This window comes from Ascidia mentula, chromosome 5 (genome assembly GCF_947561715.1).
Source record: "Ascidia mentula chromosome 5, kaAscMent1.1, whole genome shotgun sequence".
NCBI lineage: Eukaryota > Metazoa > Chordata > Ascidiacea > Phlebobranchia > Ascidiidae > Ascidia > Ascidia mentula.
The window spans coordinates 1,650,923-1,664,676 of NC_138570.1; the positions used below are offsets into that span (position 1 = coordinate 1,650,923).

The 13,754-nt window shown below is 41.1% G+C and overlaps 2 protein-coding genes across 3 annotated transcripts in view; one reads left to right on the top strand and one right to left on the bottom strand.

Moving 5' to 3' along the window:
• Window positions 1–785: 785 nt before the first annotated feature.
• LOC145901615 (uncharacterized) lies at window positions 786–10,779 on the top strand. 2 transcript variants are annotated; one of them, XM_082989357.1, is made up of 14 exons: window positions 786–1,279; window positions 1,322–2,202; window positions 3,112–3,237; window positions 3,995–4,120; window positions 4,649–4,774; window positions 5,078–5,206; window positions 5,535–5,663; window positions 5,923–6,048; window positions 7,624–7,746; window positions 8,006–8,131; window positions 8,682–8,804; window positions 9,064–9,189; window positions 9,871–9,993; window positions 10,240–10,779. In XM_082989357.1, exons 2-14 carry the CDS (start codon window positions 2,070–2,072, stop codon window positions 10,380–10,382), a joined length of 1,659 nt encoding a protein of 552 aa, XP_082845483.1. In that variant the 5' UTR covers window positions 786–1,279; window positions 1,322–2,069; the 3' UTR covers window positions 10,383–10,779. The 2 variants fall into 2 exon arrangements, with proteins under 2 accessions (XP_082845483.1, XP_082845484.1); XM_082989358.1 differs by lacking the exons at window positions 786–1,279; window positions 1,322–2,202; window positions 3,112–3,237 and adding an exon at window positions 4,262–4,351 and having other exon boundaries at window positions 4,044–4,120.
• Window positions 10,780–11,087: 308 nt separating this feature from the next.
• LOC145902036 (calcineurin-binding protein cabin-1-like) overlaps window positions 11,088–13,754 on the bottom strand; it is a 38,168-nt gene continuing 35,501 nt past the window's right edge. Inside the window, exons 43-45 of the mRNA XM_082989873.1 lie at window positions 13,498–13,672; window positions 12,813–13,034; window positions 11,088–12,427 (exon numbers count right to left, since the gene is read on the bottom strand). Coding sequence (XP_082845999.1) covers window positions 12,201–12,427; window positions 12,813–13,034; window positions 13,498–13,672 — 624 coding nt within the window. The 3' untranslated portion in view covers window positions 11,088–12,200. The remainder of the gene's footprint in view (window positions 12,428–12,812; window positions 13,035–13,497; window positions 13,673–13,754) is intronic.

The window sequence follows — 13,754 nt, forward strand, 5'->3', positions numbered from 1 at the left end:
CGACGCAGATGCAAAAGCCACACTTCTGTATAAGACAGTTGACAAACCAATGTCTCGACTGTGATCATGTTGAAACTTTTTTTTAACGTGTTTTGTTCATTCTTGTATTGAAAATTTAAATTTATATTTATCGTGGTGTTATGTAAAACCGTGCACTTAATTTATCGTCGCTACCTCTTCGTAGCAAAATGGAAATTCGATCAAATAAACGTTTTTTATTCAAACATGTTAGAACGACAACGATTCACAAAGAGAAGTTTAAGCAACTTCATATATTTGAAATCTTACTTTATAAGAAGATTGCTGTTGGTAAATTTACGTCACATTATCGGTAAATGACCTGGATTAGTTCGTGTGATTCCTCATTTTACTGCGGGCATTACCGATATATCCGCTTCTACGCACACCCTGCATATATGTTTGGTTAAAAACAAAAACACTTATCGTCATTTCCTTTCCCGTGTGGGTAGTCATCGTTTAAACTCTTTTCATAAATAGGATTTTAGCGGGCAATCTTCTTATAGTTGTGGGTTAAAAGTCACCAGGGAAATACATTGCAGTCTACAGTAAATACTTTTAAACGACTACAGTGCTATCCAAGCTTTTCCGCATATCATGCTTGAAGCAAACATGGAACAGCTCGTCCTCAAACGGTTGAACTCGGGACACTTGAAGCAAGCTGTGACTCTAGCTGCAAGGTACAACAGGCAAGAAATCGTTCGAAAATCGACCGGAATCAAATTTGACGAGATTTTGGTTTTCCACAAACACCGAGTTGAGTCTTCGGTGCAACAGAAATTGGCTTTCGGGTATTTTCAGGGAAACGGTCGCTTGATCGGGCAAACGATGGGGACACTCCACTCAAAACATAATGCAGAGATGTTTTTCTTTTGGAGATGTTTTTGCCGACTCGGGTCTGAAACTTAGCCAAGAAATTCAGGCCCTAGGAAGGTATTTCGACGCAGTGGAAGAAGACGTTTTCGAGAAGTTTGGAGTTGATCGTTATGCTAAACTTGGTCCCAGTTACGTTTTGCCAGAGTTCAGAAACAAAGGTTTACTTCAGGATCTACTGCGAAAACAGGAGGAAATTCTCACAGGAATGAATTGCAACTTGTTTGTGGCCGTAGCTGTCACAATCGCCGCTCGTCACGCGGCAAAATCTATGGGCTGGATTCCCGCGAGGTCAATTAAGTTCAAAGATTACGTTGGCCCACAAACAGGGTTGAAATTATTTCCATTCACTGCCGACGCAGATGCAAAAGCCACACTTCAAAAGAGAGTTAACAAAACAAAAGAGAGTTAACAAAAAGAGATGCAAAAGAGAGTTAACAAAACAATGTCTCGACTGTGATCACGTAAAACAGTAAGCGCAAGAGTTCTTTACAAATTTGCGCGGACAATTGTGCAAAATTAAGTCCCTTCTCCTACATTTTTTACCGTTATTTTCCGCCTTCAGGCAGTTGGGCAAACCTTCATATTGGTGTGTAAAAACAGGTTTGTGGCAGTCGATAAACTCGCAAAGTTTAAAGCTCTACCAGCGCACCCTGGTGACCTTGTCCTGAAGATCGTGCACAACAACCTCCACTACAGTGGTAAACAAAACACGTTGTTTTGCTGACCAACTTCCGTGACGTCATGCAACCCGTCTGATTCACGGATTTCCGTTACGACGCGGTATTATCTTTACATCAACTACCGGCTTTGAGAAACAACATGTTTACGTTACTGACATCTGACGTCACGGAAATTGGTGACGCGTATCGCTGTCGGCATCGGACACAAATAGTTCTGTGGTCGTTTATCTTGGTGCAGAACGTGTTGTCTGTATTTGGGTGATAGGTGCATGTATCAGTGTCAGGGATTCGCTTAATTGAATAAATGTTACCTCCACTTATATGCGCTCTCCTGTCTGTGCAATGAAAAGACGATTATCGTGGGATGTAACGGCTTTTGAGTAAATTTGTAAGGAAGATGACGTCATGACTGATAAACCGTGACCAATATCAGTTCCAAGCGCGAGTTGTGTCGATTCTCTTTGCCCGAAGGCTACAAGAATAACACGGTTATAAATGAGACCGCTTGTTGCAAGTTGCGAACTGTGTCAACGACTGTTAAACGACGGAAGGAGAATTATGAGAGCGATTTTAATATTTTGTTTTATGGTTTCTGCCGCATCAGGATTGTCCATATTCATCCCAGGAGGTAAAGAATTACTTTGTTTAAAGCTTAAAGCTTCGTGTTTTTTAACGATAACGATGCAAAACAAAAAAGCACGCATAAAAAATGGAATAAGCTTGGTATGCTTAAAGGGAATATACGTTTAGAAAATTGTAACGTGTGTATCAACATTTTCTTACTAAAACAAACTGCTTATCAACGTTAAAGTTTATATTTTGTTAGACAGATGAGTGAATCATACGTTATTGTGTAAGGTTTGAACCTCACCAGCAAACCGTTGTATCCGAATATACAGTTTATTATCAGGCTGTGGGAATAAATCCCAAGCCGGCGAATAGCTTGTAGAGTCTCAGTAATAATAGCAGTGTAACAGTAATACGATAGAACAAGTAGAATCGAATGGAATCAAATAGAATGAATTAACCGGTCTAACCTGGGCTTTTTAAAACTCTCCATACTGAGAGCTGATTGGTCAATAATGTCACGTGATATCATGGGGCGCTTGAGGTAATATAATACAAGAACATAGGTGTGATGTGACATAAGCATAGGAGAACATTTTATGTGGTAAACAGGATGTTGAATGAATCACTTTACTCGAGAATATTCGATGGCTAAATCATTTGGGTCACATTATAGGATTATGCAGTACATGTGCAAAGCTACACGCAAAACATTACGCAATTCAAGTACTGATTTCTGTGACGTATGTTACAATTGCTATGATAATAAAAAAACTTTTTTGTTTCGAATTTTTCTGACCAACTATGACACAATCTTCAGTCAATATTAATCCCAACTATTAGGTCACCTCTGTACAATTTCAGTTACAAACAATGACGTCACCTCTACACATGGTTTTTAGTTACCAACTGCTATGTAACCCCTTTTAATCGCTAACCAAGAGATTGCTTTAATAATTATTTTTTTTAGTTGTGAACCCGTGTAGACTTTCACCTTGTGGTTTCGGAACGAGATGTAGAACACGGAATGGTCGACCGGTGTGTCGTTGTTTGCCAGGTTTTACTGGCGATCCACTTACGCGCTGCACACTTGCAGGTGATGTATTGTAAACATGTATACTTTACCAGAGGGATGCTAGAAATAGCCGAATGTAAATTTTGAATTATTTTTTTTCTAATTTTTACAATGTTGGAAAGTTCAGCCTATGGTCTATTTACGTGTGAAGCATCTTTTGCTGCCCCGTAAGATGGCAGAGTTACATGCGCCCAAAGTTTTACTAACTGGCTATTTTGTTTTGTTAACTCGCATTCCTCTGGTTGAACTACCAGAAGGGTTATAATGGCGGATAACCAGATTTTGAGTTGCGTTTTCACCAGTGTTTCCTAAAACTTTTTTTTTGTACGTGGCGCTCTGCAAGGTTATTGGCGTTTATTTGTTCTCAGTAAAATGCCAGAAACAGAGGTCAACCTCTTTCACTGCAACAATGACCGATGCGTTCCAGAATGATAAACATTAACTAAACACACACGCAAGGAGCAAGGAGTTTTTAGAAGCTTTGTGAAACTTTGGGTTGGTGTTTATGTTAGACCCATGTTATGTTAGACCTTAGACTGGAGCCGACTGTGTGAACACGAATGTTCGAGCAGTGTGTATCTGTCCATCCGGTACTACAGGGGATCCTAGCTCTGAATGTAAAGCTTTAATTGCAGGTAACGGTTGTTATGACACTGATCCTCAATCAAATTAGAAACTTTTATAGTCAGATTCAATCCGTCTTCACAAAGAAATTTAATGCTTTAGTAATTATACCCCATGTGACCTGTTGTTTTAAAATTGTTGTCTTTCTTATTAGTTGTAGACCCGTGTGTACCATCGCCTTGTGGTACAAGAGCCACGTGTACAAACAGAGATGGTCGAGCAGTGTGCAGTTGCCCTGCGGGTACTGAAGGCGATCCCTTGTCAGCTTGCACGCTTACAGGTAACTTGTAATAAAGTTAATGAAAGTATAAAAGCTTTCAGCGGATAATAACCTCTGTCTACTTCAACAGTTGTTGTTTCGCGTTTATGTTGTTACTTGCTACAAAGGTACTTTTGATGGATACAAACGTGATTATTAAAGGTTAATTGTGTTGCTGCGTGACGTATATCGCCCTGCACATCTCGACCCGAAAATACTACACACTACTCACTATGGACTCGTCTGTTATAGGTAAACTTATACCTTAATGACGCAATTGCCACACGAAACAAAGCAACGTAAAGATCTGTATCCTGGGTAAGCAACCCACACCAGAAAAACAAAGTAGGACGATGCTATGTAAAACCTCCGGTCTATTCTACTGTCAGCAACTTAATTGGAGCGCTAAAGCGCCGCGACAAATGTTCGACCTGTGACTTGTGCGTTCGAGAATAATAAAAAATTTAAAACGCGCGGGAGGAAAGCAAAGAGTGGTCCAACATAATTGACACAAATCATAGAACTTGGACGATAATTTATTTTGGACAGTTTTAGACCCGTGTAGAGCGTCACCTTGTGGAATTGGAGCCGTCTGTGTGAACAGGAATTACCGAGCAATTTGTAGCTGTCCTTCTGGTACTGCAGGCGACCCCTTGACGGCATGCACGCCAACAGGTAATCGATTGCAACAAAATCAATTGAAAAGCAAGCATAAACGTGCAAGTAGTAACAGGACTTCAAACATTAAAAAATTGGGATCTTAACCATGGATTGCAGATAACAGCCTAGCTATCACTATACCATCCGTAATGGCAATATGCAAACTAAGCACTAGCATTTTTACATCATTTTATTGCGGTGTTTGACTACGAAGAAAGTGATGGTGCCCATTTGTAAAAAAGCCAGACCGATCCTGTTGTTAAAGCAAGTGCATTGTGTGCTTGTTGCAGGTGGTTACATTCTTTTTTATCTTCAAAGGCTCACACACGTGTACATCATCAACTTGTGGTACCGGGGCCGATTGTACAATCGTCGATAATATACCGCGATGCAGTTGCCCTCCTGGAAGTACAGGAGATCCTTACGCAAAATGCAGTATTATTGCAGGTAACATTCCATTCCACCAACCATAGACATAAAAATTATAACCATTAACAGGCAGAACGAAGATTACGCTATTTTTCAAATGTTTCCATCTTTAATTGGTAATTATCAAGATCTGACCGAAAAATCGTGTTGATTAGAACCCTAGTTTAATTTTTTTTCCATGAAATCCGTAATCGTAAATTACATTATACCTGGTTGCAACAGGAGCTCAATTTGATAGACAGTTCAATAAGTCACCGCTGTAATGGTATGACAAACCCAACATAAAGTATTGGCATCATTGATTATTTTTATTACTGTGATTGTAAATAATTGTGGCCTCTTATAGTTGTAGACCCGTGTACATCATCAACCTGTGGAACTGGGGCCGATTGTACAACCGTCAATGATATACCGCTGTGCAGTTGCCCTTCTGGAACTACAGGAGATCCTTACGTACAATGCAGGATTATTGCAGGTAACCTTATAAAAACATCTTTCTATCTTTGGGTATTGAACAAGATCTGGCCAGAGATCAACTTGAAAACCTCAATAAGTTGATTTTTTCACGAAATCAGTAATCGAAAATTACATTATACCTGGTTGCAACAGGAGCACAAATTGACAGACAGGTTCAATAAGTCACCACTATTATGGTACAACAAACCCAATTTCATTTATAGGCATCGTTGATCATTTTTATCAGCCTGATTTCAATTAATTGTGGCCTCTTACAGTTGTAGACCTGTGTGTACCATCGCCTTGTGGTACAAGAGCCACGTGTACAAACAGAGATGGTCGAGCAGTGTGCAGTTGCCCTGTGGGTACTGAAGGCGATCCTTTGTCAGCTTGCACGATCATAGGTAATATACGTGAATCAAGTTACTAATAAGCAAAATTTCAAAACTTAATTACCTCATATGATAAGCAATGTGGAGCCTATGTTAGTCACCACAAAGTGGAAGTCTTTGCTTGGCCGTTTGGTCAGCAAAGTCGTCTGATAGTCACACCAGCTGCACTGATGAGACCTTTTAGGTCGAAACAGTGGCCATCTGTATGCAGCTTATACACAAATTCATATTATTGGCTCCACATTGCTTATCATATGATTATTGTGACACGGGGCCTGACGGCACTATTGGTTGAGCTTGCTTGGCCGTAGTGTTTCCACCTTGTTTGCTCCGTAAGGTTGCACCTAGTTTGGTGCCCAACGGATGACGGTGAACTGTTAGTCACCACAAAGTGGAAGTCTTTGCTTGGCCGTTTGGTCAGCAAAGTCGTCTGATAGTCACACCAGCTGCACTGATGAGACCTTTTAGGTCGAAACAGTGGCCATCTGTCTGCAGCTTATACACAAATTCATATTATTGGCTCCACATTGCTTATCATATGATTATTGTGACACGGGGCCTGACGGCACTATTGGTTGAGCTTGCTTGGCCGTAGTGTTTCCACCTTGTTTGCTCCGTAAGGTTGCACCTAGTTTGGTGCCCAACGGATGACGGTGAACTGTTTAGTCACCACAAAGTGGAAGTCTTTGCTTGGCCGTTTGGTCAGCAAAGTCGTCTGATAGTCACACCAGCTGCACTGATGAGACCTTTTAGGTCGAAACAGTGGCCATCTGTCTGCAGCTTATACACAAATTCATATTATTGGCTCCACATTGCTTATCATATGATTATTGTGACACGGGGCCTGACGGCACTATTGGTTGAGCTTGCTTGGCCGTAGTGTTTCCACCTTGTTTGCTCCGTAAGGTTGCACCTAGTTTGGTGCCCAACGGATGACGGTGAACTGTATAGTCACCACAAAGTGGAAGTCTTTGCTTGGCCGTTTGGTCAGCAAAGTCGTCTGATAGTCACACCAGCTGCACTGATGAGACCTTTTAGGTCGAAACAGTGGCCATCTGTCTGCAGCTTATACACAAATTAATTACCTCAGTTAACAATTGTTATGACGCGTTTATATTGCTACTTGCTACAAGACTTCTATAGATGGATACAAACGTGATTATTAAAACTTAATTGTGTTGCTACGTGGCGTAATTTGTAATTCTGTACATCTTGTCCCGAAAATGCTACACACCACTCACCATAGACTTGCCAAGAGGCGATAACTTTAAGCTTACTTACATTAATGACGCAATAGTCCCACGAAACAGAGAAACATAAAATAGATCTATACCCTGGCTAACAAACCCACACCAAATAAACAAACATGACTATGCTATGTAAAACCTCCGGTCTTTCTTCTGTCAGCAACTTAATTGGTTGGAGCGCTAAAGCGTCGCGACAAATATTTCACCAGTGACTTGTGCGTTCAAGAATAATAAAAAAATAAACCGTGGGAATATTAAACTAAGAGGACAACAAACGAATGCAAAACAATCGGAAAAAATCACAAAACTGTTGATAATTTTTTTTAAACAATTGTTGTAGACCCGTGTAGAGCGTCACCTTGTGGAACTGGGGCCGATTGTACAACCGTCAATGATAGACCGCTGTGCAGTTGCCCTTCTGGAACTACAGGAGATCCTTACGTACAATGCAGGATTATTGCAGGTAACCTTATAAAAACATCTTTCTATCTTTGGGTATTGAACAAGATCTGGCCAGAGATCAACTTGAAAACCTCAATAAGTTGATTTTTTCACGAAATCAGTAATCGAAAATTACATTATACCTGGTTGCAACAGGAGCACAAATTGACAGACAGGTTCAATAAGTCACCACTATTATGGTACAACAAACCCAATTTCATTTATAGGCATCGTTGATCATTTTTATCAGCCTGATTTCAATTAATTGTGGCCTCTTACAGTTGTAGACCTGTGTGTACCATCGCCTTGTGGTACAAGAGCCACGTGTACAAACAGAGATGGTCGAGCAGTGTGCAGTTGCCCTGTGGGTACTGAAGGCGATCCTTTGTCAGCTTGCACGATCATAGGTAATACACGTGAATCAAGTTACTAATAAGCAAAATTTCAAAACTTAATAACCTCAGTTAACAATTGTTATGACGCGTTTATATTGCTACTTGCTACAAGACTTCTATAGATGGATACAAACGTGATTATTAAAACTTAATTGTGTTGCTACGTGGCGTAATTAGTAATTCTGTACATCTTGTCCCGAAAATGCTACACACCACTCACCATAGACTTGACAAGAGGCGATAACTTTAAGCTTACTTACATTAATGACGCAGTAGTCCCACGAAACAGAGCAACATAAAAATCTATACCTCAGCTAAGCAACCCACACCAGAAAAACAAACATGACGATGCTATGCAAAACCTCCGGTCTTTCTACTGTCAGCAACTTAATTGGTTGGAGCGCTAAAGTGCCGCGACAAATATTTCACCAGTGACTTGTGCGTTCAAGAATAATAAAAAAACAAACCGCGGGAATAAGAAACTAAGAGGACAACAAACGAATGCAAAACAATCGGAAAAAATCACAAAACTGTTGATAATTTTTTTAAACAATTGTTGTAGACCCGTGTAGAGCGTCACCTTGTGGAACTGGGGCCGATTGTACAACCTTCAATGGTAATCCTCTGTGCAGCTGCCCTTCTGGAACTACAGGAGATCCTTACGTACAATGCAGGATTATTGCAGGTAACCATTTAAAAACATCTTTCTATCTTTGGGTATTAAACAAGATCTGGCCAGAGATCAACTTTAAAACCTCAATAAATTGATTTTTTCACGAAATCAGTAATCGAAAATTACATTATACCTGGTTGCAACAGGAGCACAAATTGATAGACAGCTTCAATAAGTCACCACTATAGTGGTATAACGAACGCAATTTCATTTATAGGCATCGTTGATCATTTTTATCACCCTGATTTCAATTAATTGTGGCCTCTTACAGTTGTAGACCCGTGTGTGCCATCGCCTTGTGGTACCAGAGCCACGTGTACAAACAGAGATGGCCGAGCAGTGTGCAGTTGCCCTGTGGGTACTGAAGGCGATCCTTTGTCAGCTTGCACGATCATAGGTAATATATTTGAATAAAGTTAATGATAAGCAAAATGTCAAAACTTAATAACCTCAGTTAACAATTGTTATGACGCGTTTATATTGCTACTTGCTACAAGACTTCTATAGATGGATACAAACGTGATTATTAAAACTTAATTGTGTTGCTACGTGGCGCAATTGGTAATTCTGTACATCTTGTCCCGAAAATGCTACACACCACTCACCATAGACTTGCCAAGAGGCGATAACGCTAAGTTTACTTACATTAATGACGCAATAGTCCCACGAAACAGAGAAACATAAAATAGATGTATACCCTGGCTAACAAACCCACACCAGAAAAACAAACATGACGATGCTGTGTAAAACCTCCGGTCTTTCTACTGTCAGCAACTTAATTGGTTGGAGCGCTAAAGTGCCGCGACAAATATTTCACCAGTGACTTGTGCGTTCAAGAATAATAAAAAAACAAACCGCGGGAATAAGAAACTAAGAGGACAACAAACGAATGCAAAACAATCGGAAAAAATCACAAAACTGTTGATAATTTTTTTTGACCATACCGGGATTTGAACCAAGGACATCCTGGGCACGAATCCCGATCAGGTTTTCTTCTTGGCATATGGGTCGGGCGCTTGACCAATGCTGTCAATCACCCGCCAAAACTGTTGATATTTTTTTTAAACAATTGTTGTAGACCCGTGTAGAGCGTCACCTTGTGGAACTGGGGCCGATTGTACAACCTTCAATGGTAATCCGCTGTGCAGTTGCCCTCCTGGAAGTACAGGAGATCCTTCTGCAGAATGCACGAGTATTGCAGGTAACGTTTCAAAACATATCTTTGGGTATTTATCAAGATCTGGCCAAAAACGTGGTGATTAAAATCCCAGATGAATTTTTTCCATGATATCAGTGATCGAAAATGACATTATATCTGACAGGTGCACAAATTGATAGGCAGGTTCAATAAGTCACCACTATTATGGTATAACAAACCCAATTTCATTTATTGGCATCGTTGATCATTTTTATCACCCTGATTGCGATTAATTGTGGTCTCTTACAGTTGTAGACCCGTGTGTACCATCGCCTTGTGGTACAAGAGCCACGTGTACAAACAGAGATGGTCGAGCAGTGTGCAGTTGCCCTGTAGGTACTGAAGGCGATCCTTTGTCCGCTTGCACGCCCACTGGTAATAGATTGGAATAAAATTAATAAAAAGCAATTATACGTTGTGGTTGAATTCTTTTTTCTTTAACCTTAAAAATTTCATTTTTTGCTATGACAAAATTTTACCATCATATTTACGATCATATTAATAAGTCAAGATCAACCTAATAACAAAAGGTTAAAATCTGTATGCTTCCATATAATAAAGAAAAGCGTAGGGGGATGATAGATTTGTGCGTTCCAAGTCCTTGCGGTACAAATGCTGAATGCAGAATAGATGAAGTAAGCAACATTCCCGTTTGTACCTGCCCGCCAGGTTACGACGGAAACCCATTGGTGGCCTGTCAAAAATTCCCCTGAATACCTCACACTTGACCCTGTTTGAATTGCCTCGTGTCTTTTGAAACCTAGTGAGTTTTGTTCATGTCTTTTTTGGCGCACAATAAAAATGATTTATGTCGGATTTGATCAATATAACTGTTATGCATATCACCATGCAGTGAAATGGCACTTTCAGTTCAATGCTGACCGGTACCCCATTAGCCATCTTCATGTTTCATTGAGATACAACGTTTTGTCATCTTGCAGACGACTCGATAGTTTTAATCTCTGTACTACTTCCATGGTTGAATATTTGCGTGCCCGGAGGTGACATAATAGAAAAAGGCCACATAGAAATCATATTTTTCCTGACCGTGTCATCCACTTTCTCTTCGCCTCACCAGAACACGTTCTACCGCTGACCACAGGTTTTTCCAACGTTTATGATTATTCGGTCAATGAACCAGAATAGAAAGCAGGAAATTGGTCACGAACCACAACTGCACGTAATAAACAAACAAAAAATACGAAAACCCCGGCTCTGAAGGGCGGAAGACCATTCTGGGGGCTTGGGGCGGCACGGAATGCAAACTAAGGGGGCTGTGTATTAAAGGTCAAAAAGCAGCACTGTTGTAAGTGACGTTATCACAGAGTGTTGACACGACCACATAAATACACGTGATAATAACATGAAAGGAATGACGTCCACGCACACGTAGCAGGCGAACATGCTTCGTCGCGTAAGACTTGTGTTTTTCTGTATTTTGTACAAATGTGCAACCAAGGGATCTTGACGCATCAGCAACGCTTTTCAACAAGCGAAAGGTTTTTTGCGGAGGAAAACCCGACTTAATATTACAGCAACCTAATGTAGCTCGTAATCATCTTGGATAGTTTATTAAAGCAACGTTATTTCCGTAGGGTTTCTGTACTTAAATAGGCGAAGTGCTGATTTTGCGGAATGTTTTAAAGATGCAGCCTCGGTGCAGTCTATGCCTGGTATGTACATTCGAAACATTATTCGCAGTTTGGTGATGTCATCCAGTGTAGTGGCGTAACAATGCGAGCAGCATAGCGCAAAATACTGCCCGTACACAACGGTAAAGCCGAATGAGAACTTTTGAACAGCAGCTTCTACACGGGGGGGTTCGAGTGAAATGAAGAAGTGACGTGGGGTTTAAATGACGTCATCACGAAATCATTTGCATTTTACGGCACTCGATTTGCGACGGTCTGGCGCACAACACAAAAATCACAGAAAGTAAAGCGACGTCGCGAGCAGTAAGAAGGACGAGTAAACCGTCACCATGGTAACCAGAGAAAGCAAAACGATGACGTAACGGAGTGAAAATCGTCACAACAACGGGGGAGGAATGGCCGCGTGGGGATTCCCCGGAAACTCAGCTCTGCCTAATTTTGAATCGCTTCCACCAAGAAAAGTTGTCCGCTCTCACGGTCGCTCCGGAAATACCCAACCCCGCTGTGACGTCACAATGGCAATGATAACGTCACAGCAGGCGGGGGACGCCCTTGGGGTTAGGTGGACCCGGCAGTGGTAATGGCTGTGGACTGCACGGCGGCCAGGGGGCTCGTAACGGGGCTGTCGGGAAATGAATCGGGGTTAATCGAGTTGGTCGGGGCATCCTCGCAGTATTTCCGTTTATTTGATCGATTCCCGTCCTCATTAGGACCTTCCTCCTCATCCTCGCTCTGGGAGGAAGAGTCGTAATCAACGTCGTTGGTGATCTGCATGATCTCTTGCTCTGGAGGAAAAAGTGAGTGTTTGTTTTAATGACGAAATATTGAAAACGTTTATTTTCTCGCATTGGAATAAACACGAAGGAATAAATACAACTACAAGTCATCTTGGTCCAATAAGATGGATTTACTCCAGTTATTTTCGTATTTATGAAAACCATCACATCACGGGATCACCTGCTTTTTGTTCCAAACCATTTTTGCAAATTGATAATAATTAAATTTGCCAAAACCGACTGATATGCGTTTCTTTTCACAAATCTCTAAAACGACATTGTCGTTGACTCTATGCGTAGTAATATCAATTGAAAACACACAAAAAGAACACGGGATTTTCCTGTATCTCCCGCATACCAATACCAATAACGCACCGGACCACAGAAAACCAACCTGTAATACTGGGTTTCCGCACGAGGGCAGCAGACGTTCGAGCCAAGATTGATTTTTTGAGTCTGTCCAGGGTGTAGTCAGACACTGACGATCCTGTCCTGTATATGGCACGGTGAGTGTTGAAGGGGGGTTTGTTTTCGGCGTCGGCGTCTTCTTCATCGAGACGTGCTACCGGGACGGACGTGGAACGAACCAGTTTCTTGCTGTGAGAACCGTTCATGTCTGGAACAAATATCAACGTTGATTATAATTTGGTAAACATAATCGTATATGAAGTATGGTTCAGTGTGAAGTGTAGATATAGTTGGTATATGGAGATTCAACAAACTGAAGTCATGTAGTCGAAATCAGAGAGGGGCGAAAGGGGCCATGGCCAAACCAAATATCTAAGTTAACAGTCCGTAAGTTTTGGCTCAAGATATTTCTACACTTTGTAAAAACAAGTTTTTAATGACGTCACCACCCGAGCGAGCCTTATCTGTGACGTCGGTCAGGTCAGCACCTTATAATGATGGAGCTACACCAATCGCGTCATTCAAACTGATGATGGCATAAGTTCTTGCCGAAACGTTTTTAAACATGACAATGTTAATAACATTATGGACCAGTCTTTTATACTCATAAGTTTTTAATATTTTGTGGAGGGATTTTTTTTTAATTTCATCTTCGACAAGTTTTCAAATACCTGACGAGGAGGGGAGTTGGAGGTGTTTTAAGCCAGGGTCGACTTTCAGACGCTTCTTCCTATCGGTTGAAGTGAACGCGCTGTCGCGAGATGGCACCAGAGGGTGATTTCCCGGTCTTACTGAGGGCAAGCCGATGCGGGTGTACTTCTTACCTTCCTTCTCAACCATGGTTACCTAGAATGAAATTGTGATAGTTACGAGTTGCGTGTTACAACTCGATAGTCGTGGCAGTAAACCCATATACCAAGGTTAAACG

What these genes read in the sequence shown, in the direction of transcription:
- LOC145901615 (XM_082989357.1), top strand. Translation starts at nt 2,070, where the DNA reads ATGAGACCGCTTGTTGCAAGTTGCGAACTGTGTCAACGACTGTTAAAC. An exon ending in GTCAGCTTGCACGATCATAG is followed by an intron (nt 6,049 to 7,623) that starts GTAATATACGTG and finishes CAATTGTTGTAG; the next exon opens with ACCCGTGTAGAGCGTCACCT. An exon ending in GTCAGCTTGCACGATCATAG is followed by an intron (nt 8,132 to 8,681) that starts GTAATACACGTG and finishes CAATTGTTGTAG; the next exon opens with ACCCGTGTAGAGCGTCACCT.